Source organism: Annulohypoxylon maeteangense, assembly GCF_022496945.1.
Source record: "Annulohypoxylon maeteangense strain CBS 123835 unplaced genomic scaffold GGS22scaffold_2, whole genome shotgun sequence".
Classification (NCBI taxonomy): Eukaryota; Fungi; Ascomycota; class Sordariomycetes; order Xylariales; family Hypoxylaceae; genus Annulohypoxylon; species Annulohypoxylon maeteangense.
This window is the reverse complement of record NW_025953249.1, coordinates 2,179,070-2,201,376: the sequence shown is the minus strand read 5'-3', so window position 1 is coordinate 2,201,376 and position 22,307 is coordinate 2,179,070. Positions and strand designations below refer to the sequence as shown.

Sequence of the window (22,307 nt, the reverse complement as noted above, 5' to 3'; positions counted from 1 at the left end):
CATCTCGACACATTCAATCAGGCTGTCTAAATCATTCGTCAAGTACCGTCAACCTTCAATATTTCTGAGGTGGATAGCGGCAGAAGTCACCTGCATCAGGAAAACCTAATCAGATTCGAGAACTCGACTCCGAAACACGCACCTGCATTAGTTGAGAAGTGCGTTAGACGTGCTTGCCTAATAAAAATATACACTGAACCCCGCTGTTGCCCAGGTGCTCACCACTTGTTTCCTTGCAGCTCTCTTTCCTGACCATCGCCTTACCATTGGACACCTGGGACCCAATTGCCCTTTCCCCCTCGTGATACTGGCGAATTCGAAGGTCCCGTCTACAAGAACTTACTCTCGACCCCTCTCACTCATTACAATAACTTCCCTCCTCATACTTCTGCTCGCTATTACTCTCAATCTGGCTGCCCCACGAGCTCTCTCTCGTCTTACTTTATATCTAAACCAGATACGCCCGAAAGCTTCTTCTCCAACAGCTCTTCTATTCTTCAACCGTTCACCCGCTCCCGCACATCTCCGATCCATCGTATCCGCTAATATGGCTCCCGACAAGTATAAGAACCCTCCGCAAGCCCCGCCAACCTTCACGGGCACGAAGGAGTCTATTGTCAACGATGCCCAAGCTCTTTGCGACACCACGCGATCTTTACTAGACAATCTTGTTGCGAACGTACCTTCTGAAAAGGCCAGTTTTGCTTCTGTCCTAGCACCAATAGCAGAAGACGAAGACCAGTCTCAGCTGAGTTCTCGAATTCTCGGATTCTACCAATACGTTTCAGCCAACGAAGATTTGCGCAATGCTTCCACCGAGGCAGAGAAGATTATGGACGAATTCTCCATCGAGTCTAATATGCGCGAGGATGTTTTCAAACTTGTCGACGCTGCTTTCCAGACCCAGAAAAGCAAAGAGCCTAACCTAGACCCCGAAAGTCTACGATTGCTCGAGAAAGAGCGTAAAGGTTACATCAGGAATGGATTAGGTCTTCCTCAAGGCCCTAAGCGAGACAGGTTCAAGGAGATCAAGATGCGACTCAGTCAGATCGCAATCCAGTTCCAGAAAAACCTTAACGAAGAAAACGAAGGACTGTGGTTCACAAAGGAGGAATTGGATGGAGTTACGGATGATGTAATCGATAGCCTAGAGAAAGGTACGGGAGAGAACGAAGGGAAAGTGAAACTCAACTTCAAGTACCCCGTCCTTTTCCCTACGCTCAAATTCGCCAAGAACCCCGAGGTTCGAAAAAAGGTTTTTATCGCTAATGAAAATAAGGCATGTATAGTCCTTATTTGCTCATGCTAGACCAAGTTTAACTAACAAGAAACTATAGATCAATCAGAATGGCCCCCTCTTCAAAGAGACCATTCTACTACGTGACGAAGGTGCCAGACTCCTAGGGTACCCTAACCATGCTGCTTTCCGTATAGAAGATAAGATGGCCAAAGACCCAGCAGTAGTCAACTCTTTTTTGGCAGATTTACGAACACGCCTTGCACCAGGAGGCGTCAAAGAGATAAGCCATCTTCTCGAGCTAAAGGAGAAGGATGAGAAGTCAAGAGGACTAAAGCCAGATGGGAACTACTACCTCTGGGATCACCGTTTCTATGACCGAATGATGGTCGAGCAAGAATATAACATCGATGAAGTCAAGATTGCTGAGTATTTCCCGCTCCAGAGTACAGTTCAGGGGATGTTACATATCTTCGAAGAATTGTTCGGCTTGGTGTTTGTGGAACTAGATGCTGGTGAGCGGAAACGGTTATCGCCGACTGGTAAAGCCGAAGACATCGCTTGGCACGAAGATGTGATCCTCTTTTCTGTCTGGGACGACAGCTCTGAAGGTGATGGCTTTGTTGGCTATCTCTATCTCGATTTACACCCACGACAAGGAAAATATGGCCATGCCGCTAACTTCAACCTGCGACCTGGTTTCCTGGAGAAAGATGGTACACGCAAGTATCCCGCTACAGCCCTAGTGTGTAACTTCTCCCAACCAACAGAAAAGAAGCCCTCGTTACTCAAGCATGACGAGGTGGTTACGCTGTTCCATGAGCTCGGACATGGTATCCATGATTTGACTGGCCGAACTAAGTACAGTAGATTCCACGGGACATCGACAGTTAGGGACTTCGTCGAAGCCCCAAGTCAGATGCTTGAGAACTGGTGCTGGACGCCTAGTCAGTTAAAGGCCCTCTCAAACCATTACCAAACTGGCGAGAAGATTCCCGATGAATTGATCGAGAAACAAATCTCAACCGAACACGTTAATGATGCACTATTCAATCTCAGGCAATTGCACTTTGGTATTTTCGATATGGCGGTGCATTCGCCTGCTACCCATGAGGAGCTCGAGAAGCTTGATGCTAGTGCTCTTTATAACGATCTCCGAACTCAGATTGCTGGCATTAAGGGCCCCGAAGCTCTAGGTGAACCAAGGTGCGTTTCCATCGGACATAGAGAAATGGGTTTAGATATAACTAACTTGAAAATAGCACTTGGGGCAATGGCCAAGCAACCTTCGGTCATCTCATTGGGGGCTACGATGCTGGTTACTACGGCTACCTTTCTTCAAAGGTCTACAGCACAGACATGTTCTATACTGTTTTCAAGAACGACCCAATGAACGGAAAGGAAGGCCGTAGATACCGTCACACTGTTCTTGAACGCGGCGGTAGTCAGGACGAGATGACCACACTCGAGCAATTCTTGGGCAGGAAGCCTAGCAGCGACGCGTTCTATAAGGACCTTGGTCTTACAGCTCTTACTTCTACTGCGTAAGACATACATATATTTAAGGCTATTAGCTATGCGGCTCATCGAAATCGGAAGCTATCCGACGAACCTCGCACATGGATATCCCATGGTTGGCTATACTAATGAACCCCTTACTTCTTTCAAAATTTCGAGGTTAGAGGCAATTCATATAGAGTGTAGTTGAATAGGCTACATTGTCTGTAGAAAATAAAGACTTTTTGCTAATTATCATTTCGGATGGGGATATGATCTAGCATGAACAGAGATGATTAATGTTCATAACGGAGATGGTATTAGATTATCATATCCAAAAAGAACGTATCCTAGTCGCATTCTATCTATTTACATGCCCATTTTCTCCCTTCCATGCTTAGCACTCTTGTATAGTAGCTTAGTTGGTGCGGCCGAGGAGACGGTTGGCGATGTCGGAGACGTAGGAAGCAGTGGCGCCCATGCCATCGGATAAGTTGTTCGGGTTGACGGAGCCGGAGTTGTATTCGCGTAGCGCCTTGTAGATGCAGTCGGCGGTATCGGCGTTGCCGAAGTCCTTTAGGTTCTGCTTGAAGTGGTTGGTTCCTGCGGTGACCATCGATGTGATTTGGTCCTGGGGGCTTTGTTAGTTGCTTGTTTGACTACTAGAAGACTAATGGTACTCTGGAAATGGTAGAGTGGTGTTGGTGCTTCTCCTTAGTAACTTACCTGAGAGAGACCGTGCTGGCCGGGGAAACCTGGGCTGCCGTCACATTGCATGAGGCCGGCGGTGGAGTGTCCGTCGTTGTTGTAGGTGGTCTGGACACCGACGTTTCCGGTGGATTCCTGCATGATGATACAGAAGATGACGCTGCTCCTGAATTAGTTTTGTGTCTGATGTTTGGCCTGAGTTGCAAGACTTACCGCTCTTCAACCCCGATCTTGGCACACTGGTTGACGGCATTCCAGATACGGCCAATGTCCTCGCCAGTGTCGCCAGTAGCGGCCATGGCGGACTTGTTGGCGTTGAAGATATCCTCGAAAGACTTCCACTGGTCTCGGCCAGGGAAGGAAGAGGAGGGACCGGAGTAGCTGACGAAACCCATTTTGACTGATTTCAAGGATGTTATAAGAGTTTTCAGAAAGTGTTTGAACTTGTGGCTTGGTTGATATCGAATGCTATGGTGATTTCTCCTCTCTTGAGGTTCTAAAGCTGCCTTTTTATACATTTCCTTTGAGGCCTCTCCATCGCTTTCATCGCTCGTTACGGTGATCATCACCAGTCCTATGAACCTGTCGTCCAATTACCATCGATCTCGCCCACGGTGAGAGTTAAGGTCAATGTTACCGTGATATGAAGCTGTGTGACTGCATCTCGTGGTCAATACTGATGAGTTAGCCTCGCCACCTATCGGATACGCTCTCGCTTGCTTTCCTCTTCTCAGCATTGCAGTAATGGAACCGGCCAGGAAGTGCCGTAGCCATATACCGTGCCTCTACCTTGAAAATTTCTAGCATGGTAGCTGACTGTTCGCATCAGAAACCAGGGCGACGTACCCCCTGAATCTGTCTGCTATATTGCTGACCTGCTCGGGTTTAAGGACATATGATCTATCATTCTCAGCTCTTACCGCCATGATCCTCAATATTCTGGATGCATCTCGCACGAGTCTAGGTTCTTGGTCAAGGCCTCCGGGTTGGTAGTTATTCCCCCATGAGGCTCTTTTGTCTTGGCTATTAATATTCTCCTAGCCTAGGTCTTCGGTGTGATTACCCCAAAACTACTACCTAGTAACTATCTTACGTGAGGCTTGATTATCTACGCTCTATCTGGATGGCTTAGATCCTAAAGTTGTTCCTAAGAAATGATATGACATAGTTAGCTCTAGGGGATTCCTTACGGGCTCTGCTGTGGGGTTATGATACTGATTAGGGACTATCGTGTTTAAACCAAAACACGTAAACTCTCTGGATACCTACCTATGCTGTGTGGATAGTTCTACTCTTGTTACCTGTCTTCGAAATGCGGTGAACCTCGAAAGTGCGGTATAGCATTACAGCACTGTATCGGAATTCAGCGGGTTAGCCCTCAGGGGTGGGAAATAGTCCGGCAGTGAGGTCTCATATGATAAGTCAGTCACACTAGGACAGCTGCTAATCAGCCGAAGGAAAATATAAGCATTGATTCTAAGCCTTATTTGTGGGTGCGGCGAAGATTGACTCGATCAGATTCATCAAATCCCCGGATTGCCGAGACTTGTACCTGCGTGTCGTTAAGTAGAGGCTGAAGATTTTACCTCGCAATTGCCTACTTGAATCAGAACCAGTTGCTAGGTACTGACAATCTCACCCCCCTAGCTGCTGACAAACATGATTACATAGCATTTTGCCTCCTAGACCAATTACTGAACGCGTTCATAGTCCTAATACCCCTAGTCGGAGATATTATTAGCTAATAATCGTAGTTTGATATGGACACTGTAGTGAAGTAGCTACTCATATCTGACCTTCGACTTACTAATGCCCCTTGCCCTTAAGGGTAAGACTGCGTGAATAGGCTATGGTGCTTTCTGTATCAGGTATCCATAGCATTGAGGAAGATATGATTAGCGAAGCCAATCGCAGCTATTAACGAGTTGCAAGGGCGAAGGCTGGCTTCATTTCGTAAGTTAGGTAGATACCTACCTACTGGCTATACAAGAGCAGTTTTTGAGATAATTCATATATATGTGACTCTTCAAATGAATATTCAGTTTCGGTAAAAGGTGCTGACTATCCGTATCCTTTTTCAACTGTATGGATATTATGACGACGTACTTTGTTGAATCTGACGGTAAACTTATGCAAGACCAGGAGACGATCTCACGAACTGCTGACTTGATAGCATTGCAGATAGTAATTACTTGTAAGCCCCGCCCTTTTAACCGACGACAAAGCTGTCACTAGGCAATCAGGTGACCTGTGAGGTGAAGGACTCGAGTATGTTTCATGAGATTCGTCCGTTTCCCAATGGTATTTTCGTGCACATTCGCGCGTAGGTATGTGTTTTGAGAATTGGATTCTTCCGGCTTCTAGACATCTCGAAATCTTTATTTATATTAGGGATTTCGTTAAGGAAGTTTTTCGATCGTATGCATGTAGCATTTATTAATTTGCTTGGATAGATATCATGGTAGCAAAATATCAATGAGTTCAACAGTGGACGCTACGAAATTCCGAAATCCTACGCCATGGAGCTTTTATTATGTAAGGACGATTAACCTTGAACGTGATGTGGCATTAACCTTGAACGTGATGTGGCGTACAATGTGGCTTGGTAAACCAAAAACATCCATCTTACGTCATCAGATATTGCGGCCGTGCACAACCTGTAACGAATATTTAGGTACGTACCTATTTGGTGGGTGAAGGTGGGTCCATCGTTGAAGTAAACAGAACGCGGTCCAGTAACCAATTGAATTCGGAAACTTAACATCAACACCTTTCTTTTGCAACGAAGTCGCATCTTGCACCTGCAATTGCAATTCCTTCAACACGCTGAACGAATTTTCAAGCGACCGTTCTACTTCCCTCTCAATAACTTGATTGCGTCTTGCATTTTTGCCGTACTCAATTTCCTTTCTGCGTTTGCAAGTGCGATCTAACCCCTCCGACCGTTATACATCAATCGATACCTTTGGCAACGTGAAATTATCTACAATTTGCGCCGATTTCAAATATTTCTTCAACCAATTCTTGCGCGACTGTCGCTCGAATAATGGAGGCCGACGAGGTTTCCGATCAATTTTTTACCTATGATGGCAGGTTGGAGTCATTCAAATCTGCTCATCCAGCCGCACGCCGCTCATCCCATGCCAAGGGCAAAGGACCAAAGACGATTGCATGGCCTCATGAAGAGCCAAACCCTGTCCAGGTGAGTAATTTTCTATGAATCATGTTTTAAATCCCACGTTTCTAGATGTTAATAATTGTTTATTTTTGTAGCTCGCCCATGCCGGACTTTTCTTCGAACCAACGCCTGATGCCCCGGACAATACAGTCTGCTTTCTATGTGTTAAAGCTATTGCAGGATGGGAGTCAAGCGATAGCCCCTTAGAAGAACATTTACGCTTATCTCCACACTGCGGGTGGGCCATTGTGGCAGCTATCGATGTTGGCCTGGGTGATTACGCGGTAGACGATCCTAAAGGTATTGAGATGACAGAGGCGCGCAAAGCCACATTTGCTGGAAGATGGCCTCACGACGGCAAGCGCGGTTGGAAATGCAAAACGAAGCAGGTATAACACACCCATTACTTCTGCTAGCCAATCTTTGCTAAATTGTCACAGCTTGTCGATGCAGGTTGGAAATACACTCCAACTGTCGACTCCGATGATATGGTTAGCTGCACGTATTGTTCTCTCGCGCTTGATGGATGGGAACCGAAGGACGATCCTTAGTAAGGGACCTATTTTCAATATTTCTGCCTTCGACTAACATTTCATAATAGCGAGGAGCATTATAGGCGCTCCCCAGGATGCCAGTTCTTCAAGTTGTTAGCCCAGTATAAAGGACAACCTAAGAAGAAGGGGAGGGGCAAGGGTGCTAGAGCTTCTCAGTCATCCCGACTTTCTGCCCAGTCGATTGTTTCTACAGCAGCTTCAGACGTAGCATCAATGCTTGACAACCCTGTCGATCACGAGGACAGCGTTATGACTACTACTTCCGTTATGACACAAGGTGGCACGAAGCGTAGCAGAGCGAAGAAGGGTACTGCTGCCAAGGGCAAGAAGACTAGGGCCAAAAAGGAGGCACCAGTTGAGGTACTCGAAGACGAACCCGAGGCAGAGGAAGAGTTACCTCCCCCGCCCCCGCCTAAACCTACTCGAGGACGCAAGCGAGCTAGCGACACTCTCGACGACTCAGTGCTGACTGCAGCGGAAGCTCCTGCGACTAAGAAGCGAGCCACGCGCGCTCGCAAGACGAATACCGCCGATGTATCCGTTGTTGAACAAGACCACGATCTTGAAATGGCTGACGTTAATCCTGCACCGAAGTCAAAGGCAAAGGGCAGAAAGGGAAAAGCGACTACTACTCGCAAGCCGAGAAATGTTTCGGGGGCATCAACTATCTCTACAACATCCCAACAAGAAGACGCCGCTCACGCGATGGACGATGAAGAACTTGACAGACAGCTAGAGGCAGATCTGGACCGCCCGCTTTCTGACGACGAGAATATCGCGGCGGATTCGGATTCGGACCGCAAGAAAGCTCCAGTGAAGCCAAAGGGCAAGAAGGCGACAACAAAGAAAGCGGTTGCTGCGAATCATGATGAGGCACACAACGATCATGCTATGTTTGATCCAGAGCCTCCTATCATCGATGAAACTGCTGTTGATGCTGAGCTGCAGGCATTGGAAACAGAAATGGAGGTTCATCAAGATGAATCACTCCAGGTCCCCAAGAAGGGCCGCAAGGCTGGCACCAGGAAGACTTCCAAGCAGACCACCAAGAAAGCTAGAGTGCAAGAGCCTGTAGAGCCTGAACCCGAGCCAGAGCCTGTGCAACAAGATTCTGAGCTAGCCAACGAGGATGAGCTAGCCGAGGGTCACGATGTGAGCACCGTGAGCAACGCTACTATTGTCCGAACGAGCCTATCATCTAGTGCTGCTGCTCCTAAGAAGCGTGGTCGGCCGAGTAAGAAGGCTGCTACAGCAAGTTCGGATTATGCAAAACCTGACGAACTTGCTGAAGGTGAAGCTAGAGTTGATACCTCGTTTCGTGTTGAGCGTCGTGTGTCGATAGAGAAGGCGCCCATAGCCAAGAAGAAGGCTATCCAGGCCCCGATCTCCTCTTCTCCTTCGGTTGACAAGCCACTTCCTCTACTTCCAGTTCAGTCTGAGGAATCCCATACTCCAGCAACGCCCAAGCCCACGGTATCACCTGCCCAGGCTGCAAGACAGCCAGTCATCTCACCATCTCCGTCTCCACAATCTTCTGACGCCGAGAACGAACCGCCTTCCTCGAAGCCGTCGAATACCTCGAATAGCAACAGAGTCGCCCTGGCTCCGGTTGCAGCTACACCTGTTCGAACTTCGCCATCTAAGCGTAATGTTCTGGCCGGTCTACAAAGCACCATCCCCTGGACGTCAACTGACGTTGAGATGGTCTTCGAGGATTTAGATAAGGAGAACACGCTCGGATCGACTAAATATCTGAAGAGCGGAACGGATTTGACAAGTCCTGAGAAGCAAATGACGGTCGAACAGTGGATATACCACAACGCAGAGGAAGCCCAGCAGAAGCTGAAGCTCGAGTGTGAAACCATGGTCTCAGCTTTTGAAAGAGAGGGCACCAGAGCTCTGCAGGCGCTGGAAGGCCTTGTCATTGATTAAATTAACGGAGTAATGAAGCCTTGAAGTAGCTGCATTCTTGCTTTTCTGGGCTTATGACGGATGGTTTCTGCTATAGATGTTGGAACCTATATGGAAGCACTGCATGAAAATCGACACTATTAGTGTCCATGTCACGATACTCACGCCGGCGTTGGGGGTACTTTTTCCGGATGTTTAAGTCGGAATGGGGATTGGATGAAAAGGTCTGAGCTAGATTCGATGTCTTACATCCGGTTATTAGATGATAATGTCACACCAATGCAAATGAACAACTTTTAATGAATCGCTAAGCATCGTATGTTGGTAATGATGTTGTGATGAATCATGAAGTCGTAGTTCTATTAGCGGTAGGACGCCTAAAAGTTAGGGCATAGTATCTGCTGAACATTCCTACTGCAGCGGTATCCATATTAGCCCCGCTCCTTGCCCACCGTGTAATCGGATAGGTATTGTACCTAAGCAATTGCCCACGTGCTTGATACTAGAGACTTAACAGTGACTCATCCGCCTACAACTTCACTAAGATATAGCGGATATCAATTAAGTTTTAGGGGCTAAGCCGCTGAGATCATATCCAGAATAATTTTGGCGCTCAAGCAAATGTGATAAATTTTTGACCCAGACCCTCGTAATCCTAGAATCAATTGAGTTTCTCGGTAATAGTAAGTATTGAATTTTTAACATTTAAGAGAGAATGTCAACGGATATTTTATTCCTATAGAAAACCCTCTCTTTGAACCCGGATTTATATTTAGAGTCTCCAAGCGATACCTGGTTCTACCGGTAGGTATTAACGCCCTACTGGAATCAATACGGGGCTTTGCATAGGTATGGTCCACAGGTGTTACTAGAACAAGGATCGGTGCTAAATTAGCGAATGAGATGTGGGCAGACGACCTAAACTGGCAAGTATTTAGTAAGGTCTCCAATTTTACGCCGTTGTGGATGTCTCGATCTAGGATATTACCTTGGCAACTTCATGTCACTCACTGCTAAATGATCAGATGAGAAGTCAGAGGGGAAATTACCGGTTTGTTTTTGCTAATGCGGCTATCTGGGAATGTAAAAACCAAACTTGAACCCCCCTTGTTGCCGAATTTTCTGTCTAGGAATCATTGTGCTATGCCTGTATAGCCCCCATAGCATAAGAAACCCAAGTTGCAAAGCGAAAAAATCAAATCCCGTGCCTCATACTCTGTCTTATGCCTAGCACCGATCATCCTCTCCATCTCATGATAGACCGTTTTCCCTACTACGCCCATTCATCTTGCAAAACAAACTCCTTAAGTTTGTTCTGTTGATGTGATTGTATGAATGTCGAAGGCTTAGCGAATATTCGGTCCTCCCAACACCGATCTGGGACACTCCCACTGATCATGGTCAAACCCATCTTTTCCCAGTGCTAGACCACATCGGTAGCAAAACTTCTGACCGCATATGCAGCTAGATCGATGAGAAGAGTTAGTTGATTTATCCTTCTAGGTAGTGACTATCACGATTATGTGCGAAGGGGATGTGTTAACTTACGTCATGTGAGTGCACCCCTCTCCTCGCTCGACGATAACCCGGCAGTTAGGACACTGTTTCCAACCCTGGGAGTTTGCGAGGTTGTGGAGGGGGTCGTCGGGGCCAAGTGCGTCCACGTCTTCCTGTTTGCAGGGGCCGAAGTGCGACTTCTGAGCGCACGTCTTGCAGGTGTTCAGGCCACACTTCTTGCACTTTCCAGCGCGCGTACCGCGGTAGGAAGCAGGGATGAAAGCGCTGCACTGCTTGTCATGACAGTAGAGCTTACGGCCTGGGGTAGTGTACTCCTCAATTTTGTCGATGTACGTCTTCAACTCCTTCGTAGAGAAGACCCCGCAGTGTTTGAGGGTATTATTGGCAATTAGCGCACAACACTTTGCCGGGGCGAATGGGTTCGACTGGTATGCCATATGGGCGTTGCTTCGGACACAGTTGACGCAGTGCATGTGTCCGCATGACAGTCGGTTGAAGTAGGCGTACGGAATGTCTTCTCCGCATATTTCGCATAGCTTCAAGCCCGGGCGTGGAGGGGACTCGTGGGGGACGCCAACAATTGGTGAAGGCTTGCCTACTTGGTCCTCATCCTTGAGATTGAACTCTAGTCCCATGTGGGTAGGAGGTACATTCGCCATAGCGGTAATGGTGAAGTTCGCAGGCGTCAGATCTAGATAAGGGTCAGTGGTCTTGCTATGGAGGTTGATCAGCTAAAGTTGTGGTGGTAAATTGAGCTATAATGACACACCTAGATGTAATATCAATGGACTTGCGCGCCTCGTCTCGCGTAAATCGAGGCTTTACTTTCTACTTAAGAGTAGATGTGATTTTTTTCTCGTGAAATACTACGTAGGGCGTATGAAGAAGGTTGGGTGAAAGATGTAAGAGTGATGAGTTATCAAGATCAAGTAGGAAACATGGGCTGACCTTGGTAAGAAAAAAATAGGAAAGAGGGTTACGAGAGAATTTTAGTGTTTTAGAAAATCAAGAAGCTTAGGTTTCTGAGAGGATGTGGCAGTGGGAAATAAAATCCATGGGACTGATCTCTGTAATAATTAGGACGTTGGTGGTAGTTTACAGGAGGCGGGAACTACTGGCAGGAGACTAGAGCCATCAGTGCCCAGTCGAAAGTCTCCGCGTAAACCAGAGTTCGACATCGCCATATTCGTTTCAGAAAGCTTCACGGTTGATATGGCTTGGTTGTGATCTTAAGGGGTATTGACGATTCTGGTAGTCCATCGTGTCGGTCTATCTCTGTCTGTAGATTTATCGTTGGGGGAATCACAAGGACGATACTATAATATGAAGAGCCTAACAATAGGAATTAGTCGAGTGTTGTGCTAAATCGGTAGGTAAGTATCAAAGTCTTTTTCTCTGGATAAATTCTATCATTGCTATGTGCTACGAGTTAATTATATGTTCACAAGTTTCATCCAACTTAGATGGCACTCTATCTCTTTAACTACGATTTAGTTCTACATTGTGAATTGCCTACCTCTACTACCCCTTTTCCCACAGATTATCAGCATCATTAATACGATGATGCAAGTTGGGGCTACCACTTACTTCCTAATGGATAGATACTAGGTATGTATGTAACTAGACAGAGATATAGTCTACAATTCAATGGTTATCATCTATGAGAGACGTAATTGAATAGGCAATCTTTTGAGCACATTATCTCCCTTGAAGTGCGTGTTTAATTACCATATAGTTGAACGAAACCTCTATACCCAAGTACTAAGTACAGTAATATATACGTAGATATACCTATCCATGAGAACTTTCTAATTAACCTACCTATATAATTCTATTGAATACTTGTATCTTAGGTAGAACGCTTTGAGTATGACTTTCATAGTTACTTATTAGGTATGAGACCGAGGCCGTCGCACTCTGAGGCTGTGGCTTGGCTAAGAGTTGCTGCTGCTAACAAATAGTCCACGTAACGTGGGCCGCGAGGAGGATAGCAAGAATGTTTAATCATATGGATGGTGGATGATTTGTGAGGGGGTGTAAAATGATATACTTAACCCCCTATTTAGAGGATTGGCAGTTCTGGGTCGGTGATTCTGAGTTGTGAAGGTGAAAGTATCGCTATTTCACCTCCGGTCATGCCGTGGAGTATCCTGTATAGGTATTTTGAAGCAGATGAGGAGGGTTCACTGGAGCTCTCCATCGTGAAGTTATACTAGAAGACAGGGGGATCTTGCCACAGCACGACTCGAAAAATCAACAAAAATAGGTACCAAGGTATCGATGATGTCAGATACTTGAATGTTTATTGCGTACTAACTACCCATCGTACTTATTCTAAAAATCGCAAGGTCTCCGTACCTACCTACCATAGCGGCAAATACTAAGAGCTAATAATGATTAGAAAGTCGAAAATAATGATTGGAAACTTGAAAATAATCATTATAAATAGGTTAAAATCATTGGAAAGAGGTTGGAATCATTGAAGGGGTTTAACAATTATTGAAAAGATTTAACAATCATTAGAAAACCTTAGATTTAGATTAGGTGCCTAAGTAACTTTGGAACCCAGGCGGTAATAAGATTAGCAATACCTTTTTACCCATAAAAAAACTTAAGATTTTTTTTTTTTAAATTTTGTCCTTATCCTACATCTCTTATACATAAGTTTTTATTTTTATTTCTTTCTTTTATATTTTTTTTATCATAAAAACATATACCACTACTACTACCACTATATTATAATAATAATACTTATTTATACTTTAATATAAATTTAACCTTAAATAGATTAAATTTTTAATCAATAAACAAGTCCTTAGATAAATCAGATAAACCTTTAGATAGAATAATATTTCGATTAATAAATAAGTCGTTAAATAAATTAAATAGATTAAAAAGATTAAAAAGATTAAAAGGACTAAAAAGATTAGAAGGACTAGAAGGACCAGAAAGATTAGAAAGATAGACCTATGTATAGCTTGGTGGGCAGGAAAGTAGGTAGCAAAAAGCCCTCTCGTTACGAAAGAAAGGATTTTTACCACCTACCTCGTCACCTACCTCTTTATTTAAGGATACAAATATTTAGGTATTTAAGGTTTCCAATGAATGTTTAAGGTTTCTAATGAATGTTGAACCTTTCTAATGATTGTTTAGCCCTTTTAATGATTATATTTTAGACAATAGCTGTGCTGGGAAATCTTGATTATTATAATGGGCCATTATTGTTTCGAAAATAATCATTGTTAGGCGTTGGCAGGTCCCGGTACGGTAGGTTGGATAACTGATAACCAGCTGATCTAGTATTGTATGTTACATGACTCCTTTTTAATAACATCTCACTTAATTACTACAACTCATTAGGTTCTCGAAGGCGCTTATAGGGGATTTCTTCGAGGGCTAGCGCTAGAATCTCCACTAGCGGTTGGGAATTTAAGGCACAACCAAACTGTGGGGTAGAGATCTTAAAGCCTCTCTTAGAACTATTAGTTTTCTTCCAATATATGTGATAAATTTAAACAAAGCTTTCTATGTCGTGCATTAAATTGCATGCCATACAGGTATATAGACATATAGGATAAGAGATGGTTATACGAAGAATTATTACCAAGTATCAGTATCTACCTGTGCAAGGTGTTGTGATTGAGTCTTACCAGTGGAACACCGCTTCTTCGTGTTGGTGGAATATTAAGGGACAACGGGCTTTCAATTCATCTTAAAAGGATTCTACCAACTTTCCAGCAAAACGACTTAAGTCTTAGACGAGAGGTGATGGTACGGCTAGTCCATTGTTCTTCAATGCTTTCGAGAAAGGGCTTGGTGCAAAATTATAAATCGTATGTGTAGTACGAATAGCACTTCTCAATCTCGACCTCTGGACGTTGCAGAATGGAACCCGAACGCCTGTAGAGTTTTCGTTGAAGGGATTGCCTAGGTCCTCCAAGCTGGCCAAGGTATACCATCTTAGCGCCAGGTGCGCTATGTTAATGGTTACTAGGCTCATCTCGTTAGTAGACATTTTAGCAATGAGGCGCCCCTCACTTTTACCCCTCACCTCCCCTTGATTATGTAACAGCTTACTATCTTAGTAATAATCTTAGTAATGATCTTAGTAATCATATGGTAATTGGATGGTTGACAGGATATCTGAGCCTTGGTACATTGAAGATTATAAAACAATGTTTCGGCGCTTCATTCCCTTCTCTAGCTAAACAAAACCTCCCTAAGAGTGATAATTGTATCTTACACAGATTGTCTATCGAGGTTAGGGTTCAAAAGTTCCAAGTTATCTTTGATTGATCGATTACATAATTATGTTATTAGAAAGCATCTTTCAAGATGACCTAATCCGAAGGCAGTTGATTACATAATACAGTCACACCGACGGTAATTGCTATCCATAAATTTTAGGCTGAAACCGAGTGATCTATCTGCTAGATTCTGTTGAAAACCCGCTATAACTTGAGCCCGTTTAGGGAGCTTAGCCACCGAAGCGACAATCAGACGGCGCAACGATATAGGTCATTAGCACGCAGTTAGTCCAAATATTTGGCCTTAACCTTTCAAAACAAGTCATGCACATCAATGTTGAATAATGTTTCAATATTTTCCCACCAAAGTTAAACTAATGAAACAATCTCGTCGATCGATCGCTATCTACGTGAGTAATATATGAGGATAAAAATCTAATTTATCTAAACAATCCTTTGCAAAAGGTTGCTAGGCCATGCACTGCCAGATACTCGCTTAACCTACAGCAGCTCATGATGCAAATACAATTGGTCCATTTACTGCATTTACAGGGAGGCTGAGCAGTGTGTCCTATAAATATAGAAGGCTCTTGTCTGCCCTAATCATCCATCTTACTGACCCCAAAATCCAACCTACAATTACACTTGTTAACATTTAAAGCAGATACATTATCCGATTCAAATATGGAAAAGAGTGGTCAACCGACCTCCCTCTGTGACGTATGTTCCTCCATAAACATTTCCGAATATTTCAAAGAAGAGAAATATGATTGGATAGATCGCAGTTCTGGTTGGGTTGAAGCAGATTCTTCGGCGAAACGACTCGGGCTCCTTCGTGACATTTGTTTGAAGGCTCACCGATGTTCGTTTTGCTGGATTGTCATGCAGTCTGTTTGCACTACCAGCCTCTTAAAAGAAACGACTCCCGAAGCTTTATTAAAGAAGGAGACGGTCGCAACTGAACCGCGGGAATGTTATTTATACAGTTATTGTTTCGCCAAAAACGATCGGATTGAAGATGAAAGCCCATACTCAAAAGCAATTCGAATTGGTATTGCTTATCGAGCTGGGCGTCCGAGCGGTACTGGCCCAGCAATCGACGGCCAGATAGGCGACATCCAATTACTTGACGAAGATTCGATGCGGGTTCGGAACTCAAGAGCTTTCTTTGGGCGCCGGATAGGCCCAAAAGTTGATATTAGCCTTGCTAACTACTGGTTGGATCTATGTGAAACATACCATGGAGCTCGTTGCAATGAACAGGGACTTGGTTCGAACAATCAGCCAAAAGACTTACTAGTCATCGATGTGAAGCAAAAGTGTATCGCTAAACTTCCGGCCGGTGCGAATTATCTTGCTCTCAGTTATTGTTGGCCAACTCGAGAGATGTTCCAAACCCTTCTTGAGAATGTTGATGAGCTTTTCAAACCCAGAGCACTCACTGCTCACTGGGACCAACTACCGGCTGTTATTAAAGATACGATTAACTTCACCCTTGACTTTCACGAGACATATCTTTGGGTTGATGCGCTCTGCATCGTTCAAGATGACCAAGATCAGAAAAATGCACAGATTTCACAGATGGACCGGGTTTACGCTTCGGCTTTGATGACCATCGTACCAGCATTGAAAACGTTGGACCCAGAAATGGCGTGCAGCGGACTTCCAAGATACAACCCAAAAGTTAAGGTTAGGGAGCAGAAAGTAGCAATTGTCCAAGGTATGCATTTGGCAGTGCCATTTGAGGCAGCTTTTGGGGTGGTAGATCGGAAAACAAGATGGGGTACAAGAGCTTGGACATATCAGGAATGTCTTATATCGCGAAGGATCTTGTTCCTGACGGAATCGCAAGCATACTTCCAATGCCGCCATAGTGTATTCTGCGAGGATTGCAGAGGGGAAATCGACAGCACTGATGTCTACATCGCCCCGGGGACGAACCTCTGGAACCCGGGAGCATTAGAAACAACCGGCGGGCGGCTACAACTCGGCTTCGGAACTTTACATCTCACGAGAGAACCCTACGCGACTGACGAACGAGCGATTATGGCATATCTCAATTACGTATTAGATTACTCTTTTCGCCAATCGACGAAAGCTTCGGACTCTCTAAATGCGTTTCGAGCGATCCAAAATGTGTTATGTGATACGATGCAAACATCTTTTTTCTACGGAATACCTGAGAAATACTTGGATGTCGCCCTCTTGTTCATCCCTTACATATACAGACCCCGTGCCGAGCAGGACAAAGAAAATTATCCGTTAAACCTTGCTTTCCCTAGTTGGACTTGGGCAGCATGGAATTGTGGACTAGAAAACTCCGAATATTTCTCTTGCATTACCCACGGTATCCGTCGTGAAGTGGACTGGTTTCTCGTGTGTGAGGGGAACTATGCTATTGCGCTGGAATCCGTGGGTGCGCCGAGTAAAATCAAGTTCCCTCATGCCAACAACCAAGAACTCGGCCTATTGGGAAGTGTTCCTTCAGGGATATTGCCACCACTCAAGACTAAGACTTCGCCCAACGAAAATATTGAAGATACGAATAGCCAAACTCTGCTCTGTTGTTGGACGATGGTTTTGGATCTTTACCTACCAGGGCGTATCGTACCTCTAGGTAGCTACAACAAGCGCTGGTCCGGCTCAGTACATCTTGCGATATTGAACGACGAAGGGAAATGGATCGGTTCTATTCTAATGAATGAACTATGGGTAAAGGCTCACCCAGATAGAACCCGGTCATATCGCTTCATACTTATATCACGATCGGAGGAGATTATCGTTGATCGAGATCCTGACGTGGCTTTTTTCGACACGAATCTTTTCGAATACCGACCGTGGTGCTTTCTAAATGTAATGATGGTTGAAGAATCTGGTGACACCGCCCGGAGACTTGGTGTTGGAACCATTCACGAAGACGCATGGATTCAGGAGAACCCAACTAAAATGCTAGTGAAGCTTAAGTGAAAAGGCGATTGGGTAGGTAGCGGGTTACATCTCCCTTCTTATGCCTAGCAACCTCTACATGATACTGGGTATTATACCACTCAATCCTTCATAGTATCACGGGTATCCGTTGTTGTCTGCTGCTTCCTAACCAACTCAACATTCCTCTTCCCCCACCACTGCGGTCGCGTCTGAATTAGCATATCTTCCACTTCGGTGAACGTGTCACTAATAGTATGGATCACGCGACCATTCCATCTTCCCCCAGAGTCCGTATCCTCGCTGTCTTTTCCGTAATCCTCCACTCTCCGGCTTTGCTTTGCTGTCGCCGAATACACGATGGCGAGTCCGGCGTGTCTAGCCGTCGATACAGGGAGCCCTGATGCCAAGATCGGGGCTACAAGATTCGGCGGGATCGTGCTTGATTCCGTAGCCGATGGTGCCACACCCGAAATGGCAATATTATGGAGCGGCAGAGTAGTACGGAGAGTACGGATGAGGTTCGTCAACTAAATATGTATGGGTTTAGGTCCATGGCAGGAAAGGGATACCGCATGGGTGACTAACCGCGGCCTTAGCTGCGCAATAGACTGGCAGGCTATACTCCGGTACATATGCCGTCGCGCTGGTCGTTATCACGATGCTCCCGCCGTCAGCCTGCCCCTTCATGACGCGCGCCGCCAACATGACGAAATTCATCGTGCCTTCAAGGTTCACGGCAATGGTCGAGTAATCTGGACCACCCTCATTCTTCAAAGCTAACCACCCAGCGGATTCCAAGGGTGCGGGGCTGAAACATTGCTGGAGGTAATTTCCATTCTCACTAACCCCCGCATTAGCTATCGCGATGTCCACCGAGGCGCGGTGCACGCAGGTGATGGTGGAGAATGCGTCTACAAGGCTCGGCCATGAGGATATATCTGTTTTTATAAAAATTGGGTTTGAAGTAGATTCAAGATCTTGGGGCGGCGGTTGGACGTCGAGGATGAATACCTGGGCCTTGTGCTCAAGAAGGATTTCCACGGCTCCTCGACCGATCCCGCTCGAACCACCGGTCACTATTGCGGTCTTGCCGGAGAGATCCGGTATCATGTCATTAGTTATGGAAAGGTCTGTCATTTTGAAAATCGGTATGCTCAAACGGCTTGTTCAATTGAGATCTAATGATAGAGGTGAGACTTTGGTCATGTTTTAGTTATAAACAGGGAGTTATCTTGGAATCTTGGATAGCATAATTGCCAATTGGGCGGAGGATGCGCTCCCCTGTTGCAAGACATACGTGACTCCTTACCCAATGCGTACTCACACAAGCAATCGCCGAATACTGTAGGTTTAGTTCAACATCCATTCCAAGGTTCAGATCTAACAGTGATCTATCCGCCTATCGCACCCCTGATACAGCAGCCATCTGCTAAGATTCAAGGGCTTGGCCACACGATGCGATCGTATCTCATTACACGGGTTTAGCTGGATATTTCTCGAAAAAAGCTATTAAGCATTGCAATATTCACGGTAATTCGGCAGCGAAGCTCTCGTGGATACTTCGCGCCTCACATGCATCTTCTCTAAATTATTCTCACTCTTCAGTTTGGAGTAGGAAGGTCAGTTGTTAGCTCGCGCCTAGCTAGGTAGGGATCTAGGTACGTTGACTTCAACATCTTGGAGACTAATAGCAATACTTTAAACTTCGTCAAAATTGTCCTTAAACTCGTCTGCGGCTCTAATGAACTATTTCTAGACTTCATTTTCTTTGAATCCTGTGATAGTATCCTGTAATAGTAAGGGAGGCACGTTGGTAGATTTCGCACGTTGGGACCTTTTCATTGTACTTAGTCTTAGGTGTCTGTTAGGTTTGTGTTAGGGGAGAAACCCACTGTCAGATGCGGGCGTAGCAGTTCCAATGTTAGCTCGCTGTAGGCTATGATTAGTGTATGCCCCTCCCCTAATGTCCCTAGCTCTAGGGGGTCTTCGCGCCTCCCAGCGCCTAGCAGTTTGCCAGTTTTCCATATTCTTATTGTAAGAAACACACATTGTAAGAACGCATATCTGGAGAATCTAACTTGAACTCAAGCTAAACCCAGAAGTTCCCGCAGAGCGCAGGAGTACCTGCCAACCAAGCCTTGACCAAGATTAGCAGTTATTAGTCTGAATAATCAGACCCCTAGGTAAATAACACTCACATGGCACGAACTCCTTGACCGCCTATCGCCATTCCCGTCAATACAACACCAAGATGAACCGCAACCGCCAATCATCCCTCATTCCAATAACGTCGCACAGTCATACCCGTAGGCCGCGACTGCGCCATCTTGCTAGGCAATGTTATACCCAGTGGAGTATTAGCGATCGAGTTCTAGATCCCGACCGCCCCCATCTCGTGTAAGGAACGACCGACAAGGACCAGTGCACCGCATTCCACACGCCTGAGTAGTTGGCATAGTCATAGATCCGAGAAGGCGCAAGGTCGTCGTTGCGGACGCGCGGAATTACCGAGCCCAAGGACCCGGCATCAAGGACCACGGCATCGAGACGCAGGATCTATGGACCCGCTACATCAGAGCTTGATGCCAAGTCGCACGTGGCGATGATAGCGGATAGTTGCAGGTTAGGGTTCAGGGGAGCTGCTGTGGTTCCCGAGAAACCTTGCGATGACCCGCGCCCGACTAGAACGATGCTGTAAATGCCGACAGTAGCGTACGCGTAAGCTATATCCTCGCCAATGCCGCGGCTGACGCCAAGAATGCTGACATTGTAATAAGGGTCGTATAGAAACGTTGGTGAAGCTACTCTGATCGGTTTTCTGTAGGGCTTTTCAATGTTGATATGTGGGTATGGATTATATTGAAGTGATATTGATAATGTAATATGTTACATAGCTGTGCCGCATTCTGCGCCCTGTGTGCTTGTCGCTGACCAACAGCCTAAGGTCCAGTCCAGACTTGAGGGAACTCAGAACTCAAATGCCGTTTATTGCAATTAATTAGCTTCACCGCTGTAGAGGGTTGATGAATTTGTACGTTAAAGCTTGCTAGCCTATGGAATATCAAGAGACGATTTAGAATTCTCCTTCGGAAAAGTCTACGACGATGACTTTCTCTATGAAAGGTCCTGCGAAAGCCTTAAACTTTTGATGGAAGGGGTCTGTGTTAACGTAATAATCACGATCTTCTAGTGACTCAAACTCTGCGACGAATGCGTGGGTAATGCCATGCTATCAAATTAGTTGCCGATGCCAAGCTTCATATAGTGTCTCTTACCTGGGCCCCTTCATGTGAATTATCCTTACCACCGGTGAGTGATTTGATGTACTGTTTCTTTGAGGTGGGATGGATACAGCCTTCTTTCAGCCCAAGCATGCGCAAGGAAGACTGCGTGCATCGGAATCAGCCTTGGCTACCATAGGGGGCCAAATAATGGCAACGTACCTCCTTTACGACCTCCGCGCTAGCGCTGGCTTTGAATTGAAATAGAACCAGATGTTTCACGGCCATGTTGCTGTAAGAGAGAAAAAGATGCGATGGTGAATCTAAGAGATAGTATTGAATAGTAATGCAGAGAGGGGAAAATGAGGAGGGGTTACTTACCAAAAACCTGCCTGTTTGGAGGATTCACCCAATCAAAATTAATAAAAACTTGAAGGATGGATTAGCGCAGAGCTAGGTAAAGTCTAGCTCGGGTTGGTTGTGTGGGGGTGGGGAATCGAGTAGACTATCGCCATGTTCCACTCTTATCCGTCCCCGTCTTCCGAAGGATTCCAATCCTCTTTCGATATGCTGTGTAACCATACTGTTGTGTAACCGTACCGTTGACGCTCTAGATCACCACGAGAAGAGAAGGTTACAATAACATATGCAGTCAGATGTGTTAGGTTTGTGGATACTTCGTACTCTCATTGAGCCTCACACCTCACTCGCACTTCTATCTTTCTTGGCGTACATTTATTCTAGCTGTGCCCCTTAGAGGCAGATCCGTTGATATCTAACATCGCATCTTATAACCAATAAGGTGCAAAGATCACATTTGTCTCAGTTCGGTGCCTAGTCGAACCCTGCAGAAGAGGGGAAATTGATTAAGTTCCCAAGCCAATTAAACTCCGGCGGCTGGGCAAGCTGAGATGCTGGAACATCGTTCTAGAGGCTGGGAAGGAAAGCGTATCAATACGACCAGATTTTAATTTTCAAGATTTGCGTAACACCGCGGAATCCTCAAGACCATGTGCCAAAACATCTCTAGGCTGCTAGGTAACCAACTACGAAGCTGACATGTAACCCATTAGGTAGAATTTAGAATTAGCACGTGTATTAAGACGTACGAAGCATGTCTTGTAGATCAGGATATGTATAGGTACTTTGGTATGCCGTACCACGAGGCTTCCAGTCATGACGTTACATTTATATGACGTTCATGAGTACCTATGTATTCTTTATTGTTATTGCTTAAAAACCTTGACGTGATTGTAAACATTAGGTAAATAGGTATTTTATCACACTGCCTATTTCTATATGCCCATG

The 22,307-nt window shown here is 45.4% G+C and overlaps 7 protein-coding genes across 7 annotated transcripts; 3 read left to right on the top strand and 4 right to left on the bottom strand.

Annotated features, from left to right (window-relative positions):
- The first annotated feature begins 8 nt into the window (after positions 1 to 8).
- Positions 9 to 3,026, top strand: GGS22DRAFT_153376 (Metalloprotease). Its single transcript, XM_047959841.1, has 3 exons — positions 9 to 1,279; positions 1,338 to 2,443; positions 2,500 to 3,026. Exons 1-3 carry the CDS (start codon positions 548 to 550, stop codon positions 2,783 to 2,785), a joined length of 2,124 nt encoding a protein of 707 aa, XP_047823020.1. The 5' UTR covers positions 9 to 547; the 3' UTR covers positions 2,786 to 3,026.
- On the bottom strand, positions 2,907 to 3,837 carry GGS22DRAFT_196830 (uncharacterized protein; the record flags this gene model as incomplete). The annotated part of the gene is made up of 3 exons (XM_047965892.1): positions 2,907 to 3,365; positions 3,461 to 3,602; positions 3,656 to 3,837. The coding sequence occupies 3 exons, from the start codon at positions 3,835 to 3,837 to the stop codon at positions 3,153 to 3,155; spliced, it is 537 nt and encodes a 178-aa protein (XP_047823019.1). The 3' UTR covers positions 2,907 to 3,152.
- A 2,389-nt stretch (positions 3,838 to 6,226) lies between these two features.
- Positions 6,227 to 9,372, top strand: GGS22DRAFT_68449 (uncharacterized protein). Its single transcript, XM_047967783.1, has 4 exons — positions 6,227 to 6,644; positions 6,716 to 7,009; positions 7,061 to 7,170; positions 7,222 to 9,372. Exons 1-4 carry the CDS (start codon positions 6,489 to 6,491, stop codon positions 9,104 to 9,106), a joined length of 2,445 nt encoding a protein of 814 aa, XP_047823018.1. The 5' UTR covers positions 6,227 to 6,488; the 3' UTR covers positions 9,107 to 9,372.
- A 1,059-nt stretch (positions 9,373 to 10,431) lies between these two features.
- GGS22DRAFT_184760 (uncharacterized protein) lies at positions 10,432 to 11,262 on the bottom strand (the record flags this gene model as incomplete). Its single annotated transcript, XM_047964220.1, has 2 exons — positions 10,432 to 10,549; positions 10,634 to 11,262. The coding sequence occupies 2 exons, from the start codon at positions 11,260 to 11,262 to the stop codon at positions 10,432 to 10,434; spliced, it is 747 nt and encodes a 248-aa protein (XP_047823017.1).
- A 4,225-nt stretch (positions 11,263 to 15,487) lies between these two features.
- On the top strand, positions 15,488 to 18,061 carry GGS22DRAFT_68444 (HET-domain-containing protein). Its single transcript, XM_047967782.1, has one exon. The coding sequence runs from the start codon at positions 15,535 to 15,537 to the stop codon at positions 17,815 to 17,817; it is 2,283 nt and encodes a 760-aa protein (XP_047823016.1). The 5' UTR covers positions 15,488 to 15,534; the 3' UTR covers positions 17,818 to 18,061.
- GGS22DRAFT_184758 (short chain dehydrogenase reductase) lies at positions 17,898 to 18,915 on the bottom strand (the record flags this gene model as incomplete). The annotated part of the gene is made up of 2 exons (XM_047964219.1): positions 17,898 to 18,305; positions 18,364 to 18,915. The coding sequence occupies 2 exons, from the start codon at positions 18,913 to 18,915 to the stop codon at positions 17,898 to 17,900; spliced, it is 960 nt and encodes a 319-aa protein (XP_047823015.1).
- A 1,424-nt stretch (positions 18,916 to 20,339) lies between these two features.
- Positions 20,340 to 21,308, bottom strand: GGS22DRAFT_68432 (stress responsive A/B barrel domain protein). Its single transcript, XM_047967781.1, has 3 exons — positions 21,222 to 21,308; positions 21,054 to 21,164; positions 20,340 to 21,007 (listed from the first exon to the last, which is right to left on the bottom strand). The coding sequence occupies exons 1-3, from the start codon at positions 21,285 to 21,287 to the stop codon at positions 20,852 to 20,854; spliced, it is 333 nt and encodes a 110-aa protein (XP_047823014.1). The 5' UTR covers positions 21,288 to 21,308; the 3' UTR covers positions 20,340 to 20,851.
- Positions 21,309 to 22,307: the final 999 nt, after the last annotated feature.

Excerpts from the sequence above, each read along its gene's own strand:
- GGS22DRAFT_153376 (XM_047959841.1), top strand. The coding sequence starts at position 548 with ATGGCTCCCGACAAGTATAAGAACCCTCCGCAAGCCCCGCCAACCTTC. Across the intron at positions 1,280-1,337 it reads TTATCGCTAATGAAAATAAG|ATCAATCAGAATGGCCCCCT; the intron begins GCATGTATAGTC and ends AAGAAACTATAG. Across the intron at positions 2,444-2,499 it reads GAAGCTCTAGGTGAACCAAG|CACTTGGGGCAATGGCCAAG; the intron begins GTGCGTTTCCAT and ends ACTTGAAAATAG.
- GGS22DRAFT_68449 (XM_047967783.1), top strand. The coding sequence starts at position 6,489 with ATGGAGGCCGACGAGGTTTCCGATCAATTTTTTACCTATGATGGCAGG. Across the intron at positions 6,645-6,715 it reads AAGAGCCAAACCCTGTCCAG|CTCGCCCATGCCGGACTTTT; the intron begins GTGAGTAATTTT and ends TTATTTTTGTAG. Across the intron at positions 7,171-7,221 it reads GAACCGAAGGACGATCCTTA|CGAGGAGCATTATAGGCGCT; the intron begins GTAAGGGACCTA and ends ATTTCATAATAG.
- GGS22DRAFT_68444 (XM_047967782.1), top strand. The coding sequence starts at position 15,535 with ATGGAAAAGAGTGGTCAACCGACCTCCCTCTGTGACGTATGTTCCTCC.
- GGS22DRAFT_68432 (XM_047967781.1), bottom strand. The coding sequence starts at position 21,287 with ATGGCCGTGAAACATCTGGTTCTATTTCAATTCAAAGCCAGCGCTAGC. Across the intron at positions 21,165-21,221 it reads GCGCGGAGGTCGTAAAGGAG|TCTTCCTTGCGCATGCTTGG; the intron begins GTACGTTGCCAT and ends CGATGCACGCAG. Across the intron at positions 21,008-21,053 it reads ATTCACATGAAGGGGCCCAG|CATGGCATTACCCACGCATT; the intron begins GTAAGAGACACT and ends CTAATTTGATAG.